General features: G+C 39.8%; 1 protein-coding gene across 1 annotated transcript in view; it reads left to right on the top strand.

Moving 5' to 3' along the window:
* Nucleotides 1–17,200, top strand: part of LOC117305191 (SCY1-like protein 2) — a 32,602-nt gene extending 15,402 nt beyond the window's left edge. Inside the window, exons 6-15 of the mRNA XM_033789998.1 lie at nucleotides 87–203; nucleotides 974–1,099; nucleotides 2,927–3,103; nucleotides 5,502–5,624; nucleotides 7,272–7,385; nucleotides 8,217–8,349; nucleotides 12,098–12,216; nucleotides 12,929–13,029; nucleotides 15,439–15,544; nucleotides 15,865–17,200. Coding sequence (XP_033645889.1) covers nucleotides 87–203; nucleotides 974–1,099; nucleotides 2,927–3,103; nucleotides 5,502–5,624; nucleotides 7,272–7,385; nucleotides 8,217–8,349; nucleotides 12,098–12,216; nucleotides 12,929–13,029; nucleotides 15,439–15,544; nucleotides 15,865–16,902 — 2,154 coding nt within the window. The 3' untranslated portion in view covers nucleotides 16,903–17,200. The remainder of the gene's footprint in view (nucleotides 1–86; nucleotides 204–973; nucleotides 1,100–2,926; nucleotides 3,104–5,501; nucleotides 5,625–7,271; nucleotides 7,386–8,216; nucleotides 8,350–12,097; nucleotides 12,217–12,928; nucleotides 13,030–15,438; nucleotides 15,545–15,864) is intronic.
* The last annotated feature ends 3,439 nt before the right edge of the window (nucleotides 17,201–20,639 follow it).

Below are 20,639 nucleotides of genomic sequence, written 5' to 3'. Positions count from 1 at the left end.
TGAAATGAGCTATATTAGAACTCTCACTGGGAAGGGAATTTCATAAGACCGATTGGAAATAATTTGCTTATTTTTTGTTTGAACAGCTCCGTACGGTTAACATGTCACTACTCGGTAGTCTTAGTGAGGGTTTGAAGGAGTATGTTAAGATGTTACTCAGCTCTACCCCAACGGTCCGACCTGATGCTGATCAAATATCAAAGGTAACAACCCTTTTGTAGCCATCTTTGGTCTAGTTCCCTGTCTTTGATATTATACTTGTGACTCTTATTTTATGTTAGGGGACCATACTATTTTCCCCGTAACCTCACTTTGATTGTACTCGGTCAAATGAGAGAAAACAAGAGGTTGCAGATAGATCCTTTTAAGGAAAAGAGTTTGTAGCAGAAGGAACAGAGGCTGACACCGAATGTAACCAGAGACTTAGATAAATGTAGCAGTGACCTGAATGTAGCCCCAGGCTTGTACCTAAATGTAGCATGGGCCTAATTGTAGCCCTGACCTGAATGTAGCCTGCACCTAAATGTTTAATTGTAGCCTGTTCCTAAATGTAGCCTGGGTTCCAATGTAGCCCTAGCCTAAGTGTAGCCTGGGCCTAAATGTTGATAGGACCTGATGAATGTAGCATAGACCTATGTGTGATTGTAGCCTGTTCTTAAATGTAGCCTGGGCCTAAAAGTTAACATGTAGCATGCACCTAAATTTAGCCTGGACCTAAATATGGCCTGGACCTAAATATGGCCTGGACCTAAATATAGCTTTGACCTGGATGTAGCATGGTTATGTTTAATTGTAGCCTGGTCCTAAATGTAGCCTGTTCCTAAATGTAGCATGCACCTAAATATAGGCTCGACCTAAATGTAGCATGGGTCTAAATGTAGCATGTGCTTAAATGTAGCCTGGACTTATGCTTGAACAAATGACTATAGACATATGCTTCACTCTAATAAAGCCACATTTTGTCCGTTTGCAGATTCCCTTCTTTGAGGATGTTGGTTCGATGACCTTGCAGTACTTGGACTCCTTATTTCAGCAAGATAACCTCGCCAAGTCACAGTTCTTCAAAGGGCTTCCCAAAGTGCTGACAAATCTCCCAAAGGTATTAGAAGTGCTTACATGTCTTCCTTACTTCTTTAAGGGTACTGGATACCTTTTGTAATTGTCAAAGACCAATATTCTCATTTGGTTTATCCAAACATTATGCATAAAATAATTGGTCATCAAAGTTGCAAGAGAATAATGAATGAAAAAACACCCTTGTTGCACAAATTTGTGTGCTTTCAGATGCATAATAAAAGGCTTTAGGCCTGAAGTCTTCTAATATTTGAGTGAGAAGTGACCTCTTTCTCAAAATCTCTGTTTCTTCATAGGAAGCCGTTTTTACAGTTGTTGAACTATCAACAGCTATCTCGTTACCAAGTAAGCTGTTATGTTCAAAATCATTTTGAGTAACTACCAATAGTGTCCAATGCCTTTAAAGCCATTGGACCCTTTCGGTACAGAAAAAAAAAAAAAGTTCACAGATTTACAAATAATTTACAGGGTTTACAGAAGGTAATGGTGAAAGACTTCTCTTGAAATATTAGTCCATGAAATGCTTTACTTTTTGAGAAAACGGTAAAACAATATAAATTCTCGTTAACGAGAATTACGGATTTGTTATAAACACATGTCATGACACGGCGAAACGCTCGAAAACAGGAGTGGGTTTTCCCGTTATTTTCTCCCGACTCCGATGTCCGATTGAGCCTAAATTTCCACAGGATTGTTATTTTATATATAAGTTGTGATACACGAAGTGTGGGACTTGGACAATACTGTTTACCGAAAGTGTATAATGGCTTTAAGGATGACTCTTGTAGGGAAACATGCCTACAAGAAATCTAACAACAATAATAATAACCGTATTTATTAGGCGTCTTTTGCCAAAGGATACAAAGCGCCAGGTACTATTACTGCAGGGAGTGGGGCGAATTTTGAGATATAGGACCTAATCCTTAAGCACCATGTAATGGTTTACAAGGTGCTGTGGCGCAATATGCTGCCAATCCAGCCAGGAACACCAGGGCGGACCCCTTCTCTTTTCGATAAGTGCACTGGGTTCTTTTACATGCGTTTACACAACACACGGGACCAACGGCTTTACGTACCATCCGAAGGACGAAGCAATGGTTGTGTGTCTTGCTTAAGGACTTAAGTGTCAAGGCTGGGGATTCGAACCCACACTCTGCTGATCAGAAACACTAGAGTTTGAATTCGGTACTCTTAACCGCTCGGCCACGACACTCCAACAGAGACACCCTTGTACTTCATTTATTCAACAACCTCCGTCTACACATCAAACAAGCTACCACCATCTCGCCTTTCAAGATTCTTCTAAAAACATTTCTGTTCAAGTAATCATAGTTTTTTTTTTTTTATCTTAGTGCTTAGAAACTGTCTTCTGAAGGCGTTAGGTTTTAAATATAAAAACAGTTGTTGTTATCATTATTATTATTATGACACCTCTGATCACTCTGTATTTAAAGACACTGGACACTATGGGTAATTGTCAAAGATCAGTCTTCTCCCTAGGTGTATCTCGACATATGCATAAAATAACAAACCTGTGAAAATTTGAGCGTGATTGGTCGTCGGAGTTGCGAGATAACTACGAAAGAAAAAAATACCCTTGTCACACAAAGTTGTGTGCTTTCAGATGCTTGATTTCGAGACCTCAAATTCTAAAGCTGAGGTCTCAAAATCAAATTCATGGAAAATTACTTCTTTCTCGAAAACTGTGCCACTTCAGAGGGAGCCGTTTCTCACAATGTTTTATACTATCAACCTCTCCCAATTACTCATTACCAAGTGAGGTTTTATGCTGATAATTATTTTGAGTAATTACCAATAGTGTCCACTGCCTTTAATTTTTGTTTTGCTTTAGAGAGTTGTACATCAGAGAGTTTTACCCTGCCTCAGTAAGGAGTTAGTCAATCGAGACATGGTGCCGTTTGTTCTTCCTAACATCCTACACATTGCAGACGCTTGCTCGGACCAGGAGTACGTCAAACTGGTCCTGCCTGAACTCAAGCCCGTCTTTAAAATACAGGAGCCAGTGCAGGTGAGATGAATAATAATAATGACTACTTGAGCAGGTTAGTCAAAGCCTTGAGACCAATTAAGAACTTACTTTGCAGTAGTGATTAATAAAGATCCACTAATAGTTTAAGTAGTAGTCCCGGCCGATATTCTACCTTCCCCCCGGGTAGTAGTCAAAAGCAATTCTGAAAATCTACTCCATGGTAGAAGAATATAAAGCAAGATAGTTCTGTAAAGAACAAAATCTTCCTGACAAGTAGATACATACATTGTGTTACCACAAACCAAATATAAAGCAAGACAGTTCTCTAAAGAACAAACTCTACCTGACAAGTAGATACACACATGGTGTTACCACAAACCAAATATAAAGCAAGACAGTTCTCTAAAGAACAAACTCTACCTGGCAAGTAGATACATACATGGTGTTACCACAAACCAAATATAAAGCAAGACAGTTCTCTAAGAACAAACTCTACCTGACAAGTAGATACATACATGGTGATACCACAAACCAAATATAAAGCAAGACAGTTCTGTAAAGAACAAAATCTACCTGACAAGTAGATACGTACATGGTGATACCACAAACCAAATATAAAGCAAGACAGTTCTCTAAGAACAAACTCTACCTGGCAAGTAGATACATACATGGTGTTACCACAAACCAAATATAAAGCAAGACAGTTCTCTAAAGAACAAACTCTACCTGACAAGTAGATACACACATGGTGTTACCACAAACCAAATATAAAGCAAGACAGTTCTCTAAGAACAAACTCTACCTGACAAGTAGATACATACATGGTGTTACCACAAACCAAATATAAAGCAAGACAGTTCTCTAAAGAACAAACTCTACCTGACAAGTAGATACACACATGGTGTTACCACAAACCAAATATAAAGCAAGACAGTTCTCTAAGAACAAACTCTACCTGACAAGTAGATACATACATGGTGTTACCACAAACCAAATATAAAGCAAGACAGTTCTCTAAAGAACAAACTCTACCTGACAAGTAGATACACACATGGTGTTACCACAAACCAAATATAAAGCAAGACAGTTCTCTAAGAACAAACTCTACCTGACAAGTAGATACACACATGGTGTTACCACAAACCAAATATAAAGCAAGACAGTTCTCTAAGAACAAACTCTACCTGACAAGTAGATACATACATGGTGATACCACAAACCAAATATAAAGCAAGACAGTTCTGTAAAGAACAAACTCTACCTGGCAAGTAGATACATACATGGTGATACCACAAACCAAATATATTGATACCTCACCATATGCCTCAAATCCCATATAATAATGACTTGTTATTATATAGCGCTTCATCTTCAGGCGTCTCGAAGCGCTTATCATTAGTTATTTCCAGACAGTTTTTGTGAAGTTTTGTTTTGTTTTAAACCAATTGATGTTACACCTTGGAGCTGAGAAAGATTAAAGGAATATTCATAAATACCTTAGACAGTTTCGCTATTCCTATTGGTGGAGGGCGCGTCATGTGGGTGTGTATAAACCTTTGTTTATGACCGGTAAAAAGTGTTAATTCATGGGCGTGACACGCGACCGTGCACCTGTTCTTATAAGACAGTTTCTTCATTCCTATTGGTCGAGAGCAACTGTTGAAACAGTTGTGCAACATCACGAGATACGCGCGACGCACACAGCATTCCCTTATAAGGAGTTGTTTACCCGAGGGCGGCAGAGGGCTTTACCATTTCATAGCTGGAGGGGTGTTGTGTTGAAAGAAATCATTTAACAATTATTATAATTTTTGCTTTTATTTTACTTTTTGACCAAAAAGTGATGATTTTTTTTAACTAAAAGGTATTTATGAATGGAAATCAAAGTGTGTTGAATCGGTTTTCAACTAGTGGTTTAAACCTGCCGAGGCCTGGGGTCGATTTCACAAAGAGTTAGGACTAGTCCTAGCTTAGGACTAGTCCTAGGAGATATACAAATTGCATGGATAGTCCTAAGTTAGGACGAGTAACTGGTCCTAACTCGAGATAAGACTAGTCCTAACTCTTTGTGAAATCCACCCCTGGTTCTTTATAATTTACCTTGACTTCGTCTCGGTAAAATTATCAAGAACCAGGCCTCGTTGGGATTAAACCACTAGTTGAAAACCTCTTCACCACACATTGATTCCCTTATTATAGCCTTCGAGAAAGACTCTGCTAGGGTCGAAAAATCAGGCGATTAAGTTAGGACTACCTTTGTGAAATCCACCCCAGGCCTCGTTGGGATTAAACCACTAGTTGAAAACCTCTTCACCACACATTGATTCCCTCATTATTGGCCCAGTGACCAGGGTAGTAATGTATTGATGCATTATTGTAAAATGCACTGTAGAACAACTAGTAGTTATTATTAAGTGGTTTGATTTCTTTGCTGCAGGTGATGTTAATATTTATGCAGAGGATGGACATGTTGCTGACCAAAACACCTAAAGATGACATTAAGAATCACGTATTGCCGCTGGTGTATAGGGCACTAGAAGCACCCTCACCACAAATACAGGTTAGAGATCATCTCACACTGACAAAACAGACGGATAAATGCACAGACAAATAGACATGTGAACACACCGACAGACTAATGATGATAGATTGACGTATCGGAACTGTTGACCAAAACACCCAAAGATGTCATTAAGAATCATGTATTGCCGCTGGTGTATAGGGCACTAGAAGCACCCTCACCACAAATACAGGTTAGAGATCATCTGACAAACAGACAGATAAACATATAGACAAATAGACGTGTGAACAAACTGACAGACTAATGACGATAGATTGACGTATCGGTACTGTTGACCAAAACACCTAAAGATGGCATTAAGAATCATGTATTGCCGCTGGTGTATAGGGCAATAGAAGCACCCTCACCACAAATACAGGTTAGAGATCATCTGACAAACAGACAGATAAACATATAGACAAATAGACATGTGAACAAACTGACAGACTAATGACGATAGATTGACGTATCGGTACTGTTGACCAAAACACCTAAAGATGGCATTAAGAATCATGTATTGCCGCTGGTGTATAGGGCAATAGAAGCACCCTCACCACAAATACAGGTTAGAGATCATCTGACAAACAGACAGATAAACACACAGACAAATAGACATGTGAACGAACAGACAGACTAGAGAAGATAGATTGACGTATCATACTGTTGGTTTCATCATCCTGTAAAAGTTTGCCTGGTGTTGTGGGAGTGCTTTCCCTTTAAACTTATATTCATAAATACCTCGGACAGTTTCGCTATTCCTATTGGTGGAGAGCGCGTCACGTCTGTGTGTATGAACCTTTGTTTATGACCGGTAAAAAGTGTTGAAACATGGGCGTGACACGCAAGCTTTCACCTGTGCTTATTAGACAGTTTCTTCATTCCTATTGGTCGAGAGCAACGGCCGGGACAGTTGTGCCACATCATGCGATACCCTCGACGCCCACAGCATTCCTTATAAGGAGTTGTTTACCAGAGGGCGGTGGAGGGCCTTACCTTTTCAAAGCTGGAGGGGTGTTGTGTTGAAAGAAATCATTGAACAATTAAAATTTTTGCATTTATTTTACTTTTTGACCAAAAGTGTTGATGTTTTTTGACCAAAATTTTATTTATGAATGGGAATCAGAGTGTGTCGAATTGGTTTTCAACTAGTGGTTTAAACCTGCCGAGGCCTGGTTCATGATAATTTACCTCGACTTCGTCTCGGTTAAATGATCAAGAACCAGGCCTCATTGGGATTAAACCACTGGTTGAAAACCTATTCACCACACATTGATTCCTTTAATATCAAACTTTTGGGCTGGGAAATCAACTGCAGATAAGTTCATCCACAAGTTAGGGGCACTTCCCAAACCTTGGCTTGCGCTGTGGTTCCATGAGCTGTCTGATGTTCGAAACCACAGCATGCAAAATACACACTGCTCCAAAAAGCTTAGGCCTAAAAGCCGAGCTGCATTTCCACTGCGTACGCAGCACGCAGAGCCCAAGCTGCAGATGGAGCCCAAGCTGAGGTTTGAGAAAGGCCCATGTTAAGGTTTGTGAAGGTGCCTTACACACAGGTTACACAGTTAATGAAATTGGCCCAAGGTAAACACCAAGTATCTAAGATCTTGCTGCCTAATGATATTTCCTTGGTTTTATTTTTGGCAGGAGTTGTGTCTGACCATTCTCCCCACGTTTGCAGGAATGATTGACCAGGCCTCTATGAAGCACTCCATCATTCCACGCATCAAGAAACTTTGTTTAGAGACAGACCGTCTATCGGTAAGTCTCTTTTCATGAGCTTTTGAGAAACCAATGTTTATGGAAGTGGCCAGACGCATAAGGCCAAAAGGTCACTTCAAGGTGTGGGCTACATATCAACTATTTTTTCACGGGCCGATGCCACCTACTCGTGGGGCTGAAACAGGGTTCACCACTTTACATACAGATGTAGGCTTGGGTATCGTTCACCAGCCTGGCTGGTAGAGCAGAAAGCACTGCCTCGCCAACTTTTACGAAGCAATCAGGATTAATGTTTTCCTTAAGGACACAAGTGTCAGGACCGGAACCCACACTCTGCTGATCAAACACCAGGGAAATACTGTACTGTCCATTTTAATTTTGGTTGTACCCATACACTTTTGTGCGTTACTGTATACTGTAAAAAAAAATCACAGGTTTTTTAAGCAAGTCGCCTGACACACAAGGCCTGAAGGCCACTTCAAGGTGTGGGCTACAAATATTTTTTTTCAGAGGCCATTGCCACCTACTCCTAGGGCTGAAACAGGGTTACCCCTTTCACAGTCCATACGAATGTAGGCTTGGGTATCTTCAATTCGAAGCCTAGCCGGTAGAGCAGAAAGCACTACCTCCCCAATTTTATGTAGCAAGTGTCACGACCGGGATCCGAACCCACACCCTGCTGATCAAACACCAGTGCTTGAATCCGGTGCTCTTAACCGCTCGGTCATGACACTGCTATAAAAGACTTTGATTATTGTTATTATTATTATTATTACTTGAGTGGGATTTGAACCCAATACCCCATGCATTTCTAGAGCAGTGTCTTACCAACTTGACAAAACTGTATGTCCTTTATTTTTATTTATGTAGTCACGTGTTGGAAGCCTGGTATGTACTGGCAAACTGATGGAATACATGGATAAATGGTTTGTCATTGATGAAGTGTTGCCAATGGTGATGGCAATACCATCCAGAGAACCCGCCGTCCTTATGGGAATATTAGGTAAGAGGAACCAACTTAATTCAGTGGGCGGATCCGTTAAGTACCGCTCACCAAACCAGGCATGATATTCTTTCTACTTAAAGGGTGTACTTTTTCTTAACACAAAAAACAATGTCCACAGATTTACACTAAACTTACACAGTTTGAAGATTATGATAGTAGAAAGCTTCCCTTGAAGTTTTACTTACTGAGGTGCTGTAGTTTTTTAGAAAAGGGTAAAACAAATAATTTTCGTCTCAGTTTTAGCATGTAAAAACGTATTAACCAGTTATGCTATGGTTTTGGTATAATATCATAACTGGTTAATGGGATTTAACATGCTAAAATAATGTTCGTCTTCCGAGACGAAAATTATAATGTGACTTGTTTTACTCATTTCTCAAAAACTACACAACCTCAGTTAGTAATATTTGAAGGGAAGTTTTCCATTATCATTATCTTCTGACCCTGTAAGTTTAATGTAAATCTGTGGATATTTTGAAAAAGTACCCGAATAGTTTAAGTCTGTTTTTTCCCCGGATTTTTGGGCCATTGAACAAATTCTATTTTTATTATTATTCTTATTATGCTGATGTTGAGAGATAGCAGGCTGGACACGACGTACAAGTTGTGAACACAAGATCCTCTCAAACACTTAAGAAACAAGTGGTAACAAAAATACCTATCTATAATTGGCTACATTCTCTTTTTTATCGGATTTGTGAACAGTTACAATGTTAGCAAGTTTCATGTCATTTCTGTAGACACCAAGTCACTGCCAGAATTGGTCTCATCTCTCTTGAGCGAGCCTGTGCCAGAACTCACTCTGTTTGAGGAGCCATCTACCTTCTTTTGATCCACTGACTTGTGCCTGCATCAGTTGTTTTTATCTTGTTTGCTGTACATAGTCGTTATCGCTTAGCGATAGACAGCCTATATACATGTAGCAAGTTTCTAACATGCTGGAAACTGTCCTTCACGTACATGTACATGTAGAGATCTTTTAAAAAGACAAGACATTGGGCTACACATGATTGTTGCAAATGACTTCAAAATAAAGCCAGGTAGGTTGTCTGGGCCACAAGCTTTAGAAGTGTCTATGCCCATAAGTTCACGTTCTGTGGCAGTGCTGTCTATGTAAATGGGTGACATGGAGTCCAAATTCGCTGGTTGAGTGTCTGGTAAGATGTCATTATCCTGGGAAGATGTGAGGTAGACGCTTTGAAAATGTTCCATCAAAAATGTCGCTTTACTGACGGAGTTGTCTGCATGCCTATCGTTCGTTCGTCTGCATGCCTATCGTTCGCTTATCTCCATCAAGCAAACTGGTCGAGCTCTAAGATCTTCGGGATCTTTTCTGTTGATAGAACCGAGAGCAAGAACTGTTCGCTATGGTCAGCGTGCCTTTGTCTAAGCTGCACCTGCTATCTGGAACAAGCTTCCTGCAATACTACGTCAAACTTCATCACTGGACATCATCAAGAAGAAACTGGAAACTCATTTGCTTTGCTAGCTTCTACTGTTTTCCTGTGTGTAGCCGCCTTGATCCGGTTTCCTGGATAAGTGCGCCATATAAATCTATATTGTTATTAATATTATAAAGAAATGATGGCAATGTATATTGGCGAGACCTTGTCTTTACAAAGCTCAAAAATCGTTTTGGGTTGTTGCCTACATCCTCACCTAATGCCTTCAAGTACTCTCCATACTTTGTCCTGCCAGCTCAGTTGCTTAAATGTAGATTGTGCCAATAACGTTCTTCGGTGTCAGTTTTTTGTAATAACTGATATATAATTTTTTTTAATATCGAGTATACTCGTGTCGACTTTTTTTCCGTGTGCAAGATGAAGCCTAAAAACAGTTCTTTATATACCGAAGACCAACAGTTTAATAGGGTAGCATATTTACCGGTTTTCGGCTTGATTATTCGTGCTTATTGTTAGTCTAAACAATAACAATATGCACTCTCCAGTTCGCCTTTTTTCTATTTTGTTATCAACAAAGAAAAGATTTGATTACCATTGCCGCTTCTGCTTACTAGGCGAAGAGAACGTCCGGGCTCCCAATTCTCCTCGTGCAGCATACGATGAATGTTCTCGGGGGATGGATTGCCAAGTTTTTTTCCTGAAAGCCCTTTCCTTGGTTTTATCTGCTTTTGTCACTTCACCATCAAACCACGGAGGTCGTGGAAGAGCGAGGCTGCTTCGAACCTAACTGAAAGTTAAAATTTATTTGATTTGATTTGATGTGAATGGTATAAGCCATCAGATCACAATCATCTGTGGGTCGTTTTAAACGCGCCTACAGAAGAGCTCTTCTCTCCCAGTATTTGTCATAGTTTGTCTTCTCTCTCTTATTTACAATTTTTAAACCTGTGGAGGACAAGCTTTATAATACCCTCGTGCTCTTATTGACCTGATTCCCTCCGCTTGAATACATGCAGCTTGCATAGCTTTATGATCTGCCCAGGCTTCAGAAACTGTCCAGATTCCATGTGGTCATCATACAGGGGCACATCAACGCTCAGGCATCCTTGTCCATGTGTTTAATCATATCCTGGACCTGTTTCTACTTGTTAGGTATGAGAAGGAAGACTTCTTGCCTGATGGCTCGTCTTCTTATTGTCCCGATTCCCTCCGCTTGAATGCATGCAGCTTGCATAGCTTTATGATCTGCCCATGCTTCAGAAACTGCCCAGATTCCATATGGTCGTCATACAGGGGCACATCAACGCTCAGGCCTTCTCGTCCATGTGTTTGATCATATCCTGGACATGTTTCTACTTGTTAGGTATGAGAAGGAAGACTTCTTGCCCGATGGCTCGTCTTCTTATTGTCCCGATTCCCTCCGCTTGAATGCATGCAGCTTGCATAGCTTTATGTTTACAAAGCATTTATGTTTATGTTTATGGGGTGTCGTGGCAGAGCCGATAAAAGCACTGAACTCAAGCTCTGCTGATTCGGTTCAGCAGAGTGTGGGTTCAAATCTTGGTTGTGACACTTGTGTCCCTGAGCAAGACACTTAACTATAATTGCTTCTCTCCACCCAGGGGTAAATGGGTACCTGTGAGGGTAGAGATGGTTCTTGTGATTGATTTAGCCGAGTAGCGCATTTGTTGTACAAGGCTGTATACTCCCCAGGGAGCTGAGGTGGTTTAAGGAATGATTTAAGGCCCAGTGACCAGGGGTAATAATTTTGAAGCGCCTTGGGACACCCTTCGGGAGTTAATAAAAAAAATTAATATTGTTATTAATATTATTATAACAGGAACCAAACACATGCTCTGGCAAGAACAGAATTTAAAGGCAGTGGACACTATTGGTAATTGTCAAAGAATAGCCTTCACAGTTGGTGTATCTCAACATATGCATAAAATAACAAACCTGTGAAAATTTGAGCTCAATCGGTCATCGAACTTGCGAGATAATAATGAAAGAAAAAATACCCTTGTCACACAAAGTTGTGTGTGTTTAGATAGTTGATTTCGAGACCTCACGTTCTAAACTTGAGGTCTCAAAATCAAATTTGTGGAAAATTACTTCTTTCTCGAAAACTATACGGCACTACAGAGGGAGCCGTTTCTCACAATGTTTTATACCATCAACCTCTCCCCATTACTCATCACCAAGAAAGGTTTTACGCTTATAATTATTTTGAGTAATTACCAATAGTGTCCACTGCCTTTAAATGCGATGAACTAAACTGCTCGGCCACCACACAAAATTGACATGCAATGACCCAGATGTGTTTTTTTTACTTCTCCGTTAAGGTATCATCAAGTTATCGATTGGTCACAAGAAGCTTGGAATAACTAAGGATCTTGCAGCCAGCAAGCTTCTTCCGTTTCTATTCCCCCTGAGCATCGACAACAATCTTAACCTCAACCAAGTAAGGAAATTAGTTCATTTTTATTTCATATAAAGGTCTTGTGCTCTAATTTTAACCACAATTCTAGAGCAGTGTCTTACCAACTAACTAGACTATTGAGATTGCCCGGTAGCTAGAGGCAGTTCGAATCCTATTTTTTAGCAGCGGATACCGGAAGGGTTTAATAGATGGAAATTTACATCGGGATATAGAACATTTATTTTGGTTTTACCCATATACACCAGTGTGTGTTAGCACTGTATACTCAGTTTAATCGAGCTCTGTGAAAAAACCATAGGTATATTACTCGGATGAAATTGAACCAATGAACTTTGCAATTCTAGAGCAGTAGTAAAAAAACATGTCTAGTAAAGAATCTTTACCATGCCCTGTATTTTTTTCAGAACTTTTTTGGGGGAGATTGTTGTCGCAATGAAACATTGACATAAGCCCGGTTTATACTTCCTGCGAACGCAAATGCGAAGCAATGTTGACATCACTAAATTCGCAATGAATACTCGCAGCAGTTCAGCTCTGGGCAACCCACTTGCGGATATCGCTGCGAAGGAAAGTTGTGATGTCAATCAAATTCGCTTCGCATTCGCGTTCGCAGGAAGTATGAACCGGGCTGTAGTAAAGAAAAGACAACACAGAGTTTGATACAAAGTAAATATTTTTATTGCAATTTTTGTTATTCTTTTCTTTATGATTTTGTAATGTAACTCTTTTCTAGTTTAATGCCTTCATGTCAGTAATTAAAGAGTTGATCCGCCATGTTGAGAATGAACAACGAGGGAAACTTGAACAACTCAACTCCATGCAAGAAGAACAAAAGTGAGTCAAGAAAATCGTTGTGTTAGTTGCAAAAATGTGACCCGCTCTGACGGAATGAGGAATGTCTAGTAAAGTCTCATTTCGTGTAATTTGACACCGAACATAATCATAACAAACAATTATTGAAAATTATTTAATTTTTTTATTTTTTGTATTTCTACACTTTTAGGTTGCCTAAATCTTGATTAAACTTACTATGGTCTTACCTTTTCTTCAAAAGATTACTAAAGATGTAAAAACAGACGATTTCTGAGCCATGTTCTTGACGTAATTATCCAAAAATATTCCTAATCCCACGGGACAGACAGCGAACATTCATTGAAAACACCAAATTTGGCGAGCGTCGCAAAACTTTTCACACAACTTGCATAGCGCCACCAAGAGTACCATTGGAAAGCCAAAGATTAGAGGTGTCTAAATATAGCCACCAAAAACATGTGTCAACACTGAGAGGGGTTCAAAGGTCACCAAAGGCAAACCCTGTTTTATCAGCGACGACATCTCTCATTCATAAATCCGCGTCGCGAGATTTAGTATGGCTCACAGACCGAGGCGTTGTTTATCCATGCAGCGTGAGAGTCCGATCACCCGACCCGGTCTTGTTGCCATAGCTAGTTGCAGCGCTGGTAATACGACAATGTACACACGAACACTGCGCGGGTACCATGCACAAACTTTGCTACACGTACGACGTATGGAACAGTGGAATGTTTATCGAACGTTGGGAAAACAGTGTCTAATTTCCATCATTGTTTCGTAGTTTTTCAAGGTTGAATTGTTCAAAACCAAAATAATTCTGAATGTTAAAGGAACAATCTTTCAGTTAAACTTCATGCTGGGTAAGAAATTTCGCTAAAATCATGAGAAACATGCACGAGGAAATTGCGAATGTTACCTGGTCTTCAAGCCGAGTATACCCGTGGGGGTTGATGCTATGCGCTGAGTGACAGCTGTCTTTACTATGTTTTGACTTGACGGAACAAAACTCGCCTTTCAAGTTGGAAATATCAACGCAAATTGCTCTAAAATTTCAGGTAAACATTGTCAAACTTATTGGTGAAATTGTCTACACATTATAATCTAACTTCTCGTTGAGTTGTTTGTTCATTTTGGTAATTTTGTTTGCCTGACTACGGGGGGTTAAAAATTGATATTTTCATTATCGTAAACAAAAATATTAATATTATTTTAATGAGTGTGTGAGACGTCGCGTTTTTTCAAATCAATTTTTCTGGAGTTTGTGTTTTCCAAAACGGGTCGTAAAATTAAGCGTCAAGGTCGTCGTAAAATTCCACATTATTTCAGACAGGAAGGTCGTATGGTCTTGATTTTTATTTCATTTAAAATGTAAAGATTTGCTTGTTTGGAATATTATGAAATATGCAAATGTGAAAATCACTAGACATTCCTTATTTCGTTAGAGCGGGTCACAAATGTTTTAAAATGCTCAAGGCAAAAGTGTTAATTAGCACTTGTGTCATGCACAAGTTTGAAATGGGAGACTTTTTGAAAGCTTTGCCACTAGAGGGCAGCAGACCTACCAGGTAAGAGTGCACAACTTCTATAGCAAACAATGGTAAATGCTAAAAATTCAAAAATACTCAAAAAATATTTAGAAGTCTCTCAGCCTCTTGAAAATTATATCAGATACATTGTCATACAACTAAACTTCAGATTCCTTCTCAATTTTTGGTAGGTCAGCATTTTGGAATTTTTGCTAATTACCCTAGAAGAAACACTCCCAAAAACTCATGCACACCGCTTGTTATCCTTGGGGAACTCGTGTCCAGTACGCCCTGTTCCAGAACAGTTTGGTTTATGATGGCAATGTGTTATGAAAAACAAAAAAACAGTTTGGCTAAATCTAAAATACAAAATCAAAAACACGCAAAACACAAGGTATTTGCTGTCAGTGACCGTCACTCATGCTTCTCCTATTCCTAAGTTGTTGACATTACCTGGTGAAGAGCGCCCTCTCTTGGTGATTGGCAGATAGTCTAAAGTTTGAAATTGTCAACGTACATATCCCACTTAAAAGAGCCTGTACACACAAAACAAATACGCACTGAGAGACGCTGTGTTTTTAACTGTATTCATAAACTGATTGTGATTTACATGGGATCAGGCATACCACCATAATCAGAGCCAAACAATTTGGATGTTGAGTTACTGTATGGTGTTGGACTGGGGACTGCACTTGTGAACTTGTTATGCTTTACATGGGATCAGGCATACAGCTGGTACTCAGAGTCAAACAGTTTGGGTGTATACTTACTGTACGGTATTGAACTGGGTCTAACAGGTTTAACAGAAGCAGACAAAACATACAGTTGGATTTTGATGGGTAAGGGTTGGTCAGAGGTAACCCAAGCAGTTATTAAAATAATTTTCACACTGATTTTGTTCCAGGACATCTGTGGATTTTAACCAGAAGCTTCAGAGCCAAACCAAGTTAGATGAAAACCCATTTGCAGGTTTGGGCGTTAGTAAAACCAATGGACAGGCAGACTCAATGGTGAGGCAGTATGTTGTTTACTCATAAGGCCTGACAAGTCTATTATAGCCCTTGTACTTGATGACATTTTTCTTTTTTTTTCGTCCTTCGGATGGGACATAAAGATGTAGGTCCCATGTGTTGTGTAACGCACGTAAAAGTACCAAGTGCACTTATCGCAAGAAGAAGGGGTTCGCCCTGGTGCTCCTGGTTTGATTGGCAGCATATTGCGCCACAGCACCTTGTAAACCATTACATGGTGTCAGTATAATTCTTAACAAGGGGCTCTGACTGTTTTGCCACAGAATAAAGACGGGTTTACATTTTCGTTTCTTTATTAGATGGATGATATGTTTAAGACATTTGGCTTGAGTGAATACATCGGGGATGGTGCAGACAAAGTGGAAGCTGTTAACCGTGGAACCGCTCCCAACAGCTCTAAACCGGATAAAACCAGTTCATCTACTTCACTAGCCTCAGGTTCAGCCACTAAGTACAAGCAGCAATCTAAGGTCTCATTGTCAATGGAGGAGAAGCAGAGAATACAAAAGGAACAGGAATTCCAGCAGAGGGTGAAGAATCAAAAGCCAATAACACCTGTTGAGAAGACTAAGCAAGAGCCCAAACCACAGGCTAAGGACTTGTCCAGTATGCTAATGGAATCCTCTCTAGGTACAAAGCCAAACTATTCTTCAGCTGGGACAAACAGTGCAATGGGAGTAGGCTTAAATCAAGCCGCTAGTTCCTTTGGTAATAGTAACAGTATGGGTGGCCAGACATGGGGCATGGCCACACCAATGGGAGGAGTGTCTGCAATGCAGACTAGTCAATCAACTTTAAGCGGAGCAGGAAGACCCGGGATTGGATTAGGAGCCGACCAATCAACATTCAAACAAAAACCAAACATGGCCGCTTTTGATAGTTTACTTGGACCATCACAATCACAGAAATCGAAACAAAAGTTGAATCAGATGACTCCAAAACCTGCAGGAGGAACTCAAAGCATGATGGGAAATCAGGGCATGATTGGAAATCAAGGCATTATGGGAAATCAGGGAATGATGGGCAATCAGGGGAAGATAGGAAACCAGGGCATGATGGGAAATCAAAGCATGATGGGAAACCAGGGCATGATGGGAAATCAAAGCATGATGGGAAACCAGGGCATGATGGGAAATCAAAGCATGATGGGAAACCAAGGCATGATGGGAAACCAGGGCATGATGGGTAGACAGTCACCAGGAAGGATGGGAAATCCTCAAAGCTCGATGGGTGGCCAGCAGCAAAGCATGATGGGAGGATTTGATCCGCTTTCGTCGGCTCAACCCTCAAAGCAACCAGCTAAGAAATCTAACGACCTTCTAGGATTCTTAGGATGAGATTTTTGTACAGGGAAATCAATTTCCAAGACGATCACAACAAAATTACTGCAGAAAGTCAATGAGTGCGTTTTGGCAACGCCAACGAGAAACATTGGTCATCGGTTGAGCGTTCGCGTGTTCGGTTGAGCGCGGTGATGATGCTGTTCAGACTAACCGGTAACCGACTTGTGGACTCGGTTGGGCTTTGATCGGGGTCGCCAATTAAATCGACTCAATTTCTGAACTGTATAATGGCAGGGCTGATTAAATTGGCCCATATCTGTGTTGGCAGCAACACATCGTTTTACCTTAAAAATTAACTTTGTGAAATACAGGTTGTGACTAGAATAATGTTTGGGAAGTCAGTATTGAACTTGTGTATGCCTTGACTGCAGTCATTGTTACTGAATGTTTTATTTGCCATTTCTAATAAATTGATCAATTGCAGCTTAAAAAGTGAAGCATTAACCCCACCATTAAGTTCACTTCACACGTGATGCAATTTTCCTGGCAAAAAAAAAAGATCACTCATTACCGGCCCTCCAGTTTTACTTCCTCCAGTAAAATCTAACATTTGCGACCACTGGCTGTGCTATGTGGCAGGCCTGAAATAACAAAGAAGGTATGGCCTTCTGTTGCCCCAACCCTTGGCCTTGGTGCCTTGTCAAATTTTTACGATAGATGTTCAGATGTTCCAATGGAAGTGCCCTTTGCAAAAAGAAAATGGCCTTGCCCTCTTAAATATATAAATTTCAGGCCTGCTGTGGTAATATTCATGTCATGGCGTAGCGGTTAAGAGCACCAGATACAAGCTCTTGTGTTTCTGATTGGCAGAGTGTGGGTTCGAGTCCCATTCGTGACACCTGTGTCCTTAAGCAAGACACCGCGATGCTTCGTCCTTCGGATGGGTCGTAACGCTGTTGGTCCTGTGTGTTGTGTAACGCACATAAAAGAACCCAGTGCATATTGCACCACAGCACCTTGTAAAATATTACATGGTGCTATTGGTAAAAGGAATAGATCTCATAATTCAAACGTAGTGCCACATACCTTGCAGGAAAATACTGAATATTGAATCACCTTGAGCATCACTGAGTGACGGATATTAGCGTGCTATATAAGAAGCCACTTTTATTATAGACTGGGCCCCTGTCTTTATCCGCAAGGGTAAAGACAGGTACCAGCTATTCAGGTCCAGTGATTCCACAAGGATAAAGACAGGTACCAGCTATTCAGATCCAGTGATTCCAGTAGGTATAATGTGGCTGGAGCCACAGGCATGGACGGTCACCACGGGTGACCGTCCATGCCTGTGGCTCCAGCCACATCCTTCGGCTGTTAGCTGCACAGCTGCAAGTAAGAATTATTATAGCCCCCCAAATTATTAATGTTAGAAGTATTTATTTTGGAAAAAAAGTAGTAAAACCTTTGCATGTACATTTCCTGTTTTTGTACCTAATTTCCGTAGGTAAGTCCTAGATGAGTCGTACCACCATTAGATTTTATGAAATGATAGTTACAGTTTACACATAGTCTCCATTTATTTATCTGACACAAATATTTTATTGGGGGAAAGAATAATAATAACATTTTGGTTTCCGTATAAAAGGTATGTATTTCAATGATTCGTATCAATTTGTTTGGCCTGTAGGATAAAAAGATTATTTTTAACATTCCTGGGTTAGGGAGATAGTAATTTTTATATATATTTAATTCTAATTTTTAATCAGTACTACTGCATAATTTGGGAAATGTTAAGCATGTGAAGAGTTAGAGCTGCATGGAATAATATGTATAAAGTCATTGCAATATATTTATTTCTCACAGTGCTGGTATGTAATTGTACTTAATAAACGAATTCAGGAAAACGCTGTATCCCAGTTGTTTTGCAAATATTGTTTGTGTTTTGGGTGTGTTTCTTCAAGGCACTGGACACGTTTGGTAATTGTAAAAGACCAGGGGTCGATTTCACAAAGAGTTAGGACTAGTCTTATCTTGAGTTAGGACGAGCTACTCATCCTAACTTAGGACTACGCATACATTTTGTATATCTCCTAGGATTAGTCCTAAGTTAGTACTACTCCTAACTCTTTGTGAAATCGACCCCAGTACTCTTGGTAACAAACAATGGAGAGTTGTTGATAGTATAGGCCTTTCTTTTGCAATGTCACAGCCAGGGCTTTTGCCAATCCAAGTTGGAAATTTATGGAAAACCATAAATGCAAATTAAAAGCAGATCGCTACTGTTTGTAACAGTGATACAAACATTGTGTTGATTTTGTTGAAAACAAAACAACTACTTGTGGGAGGTATTATATTTAATTTAAAGTTTGAAGAAAACCTTGAAATTGGTTAAAACATCTGTTAATATGATTGAGTGTTTTACTAACATTCGGCCGGCCATGCCAACCAAGGCGGTTTGTTTATCAACAAAAGAAAGGTCTTTAAAGACAGTGGACAATATTGGTAATTGTCAAAGACCAGTCTTCTCACTTGGTGTATCTAAACATATGCATAAAAGAACAAACCTGTGAAAATTTGAGCTCAATTGGTCGTCGAAGTTGCGAGATATGAATAAAGTAAACAAACACCCTCGTCACACGAAGTTGTGTGCTTTTATATGGTTGATTTCGAGACCTCAAATTCTAAACTTTAGGTCTCGAAATCAAATTCATAGAAAATTCCTTTTTTTTCTCGAAAACTACGTCACTTCAGAGGGAGCCGTTTCTCACAATGTTTTATACCATCAACCTCTCCCCATTACTCTTTACCAAGAAAGGTTTTATGCCAATAATTATTTTGAGTAATTACCAATAGTGTCCACTGCCTTTAAAACATTGTGAGAAACAGCTCCCTCTGAAGTAACGTAGTTTTTGAGAAAGAGCACATTTCTCACCCATAGTAGGAATCACTGTGCATCAAGGGTGTTTTTTTCTTTCATTTTTCTCCTGCAACTTCGGTGTTCAATTGAGTCAACATTTTCACAGATTTGTTATTGTATGCACGGATGTTTGGATTCAACCAAGTGAAAATACTGGGTCCAATTTCAAAGAGCTGCTTAAACAGAACATTTTGCTTAACAATTGTCTGCTAAACAGGCCTGAGCAGGATACCAGTCACAAATTGTACATGTGCCATGGTAGTTTAGCGCGTAACCTTTTTCTGGTAAGCAAAGTTTTGTTATGCTTAGTTACTTTGTGTGCTTAAGCAGCTCTGAAATTGTCCCAGGTCTTTGACAACGGGCGCGGTCCTGTTGCACCCACTATAAAGCGCATGGTATACGCCCACTTTCCAAAAAATCCAGGGATGACCTTTGCACCCAATCAATTAAACATTTCCCCAGGGTAGGCATATTGTTTGGAAGCACACATTAATCATCATGCGCATACTCCCTGCCCGTTTGTACAAAAGATTAATACTTCAGAGAAATTCTCCACCTGTTGGATTCGCCGAAAAAGTTTTAAAGGGGTGACAAACTTTTAAATATTAAAACGTTTTAAAAACACCATATCTGAGAATAATTATTGACGTTTGCAAAAACTTTTTTGTTTTTTTGTTAGCTTTGAACTTCTTTAACTCTGACTCTTTGAATATTTTAAAGCCATGGTTTAGGATAAAACTGTAGTAGGATGACTGAACTCCCCTATTTTGTAATGAACTTCTCTTTTGACACCTTGATCTCTTTATACGTGTACTGTGTGGATAAATGTGGGTGACATGCACATTTTTATTCGTGGGTCAATCAAAGTATTATT

Source organism: Asterias rubens, chromosome 22 (genome assembly GCF_902459465.1).
Source record: "Asterias rubens chromosome 22, eAstRub1.3, whole genome shotgun sequence".
Lineage (NCBI taxonomy): Eukaryota > Metazoa > Echinodermata > Asteroidea > Forcipulatida > Asteriidae > Asterias > Asterias rubens.
Note: the sequence above shows the minus strand (reverse complement) of the source record. Positions and strands in the feature narration are given on the sequence as shown.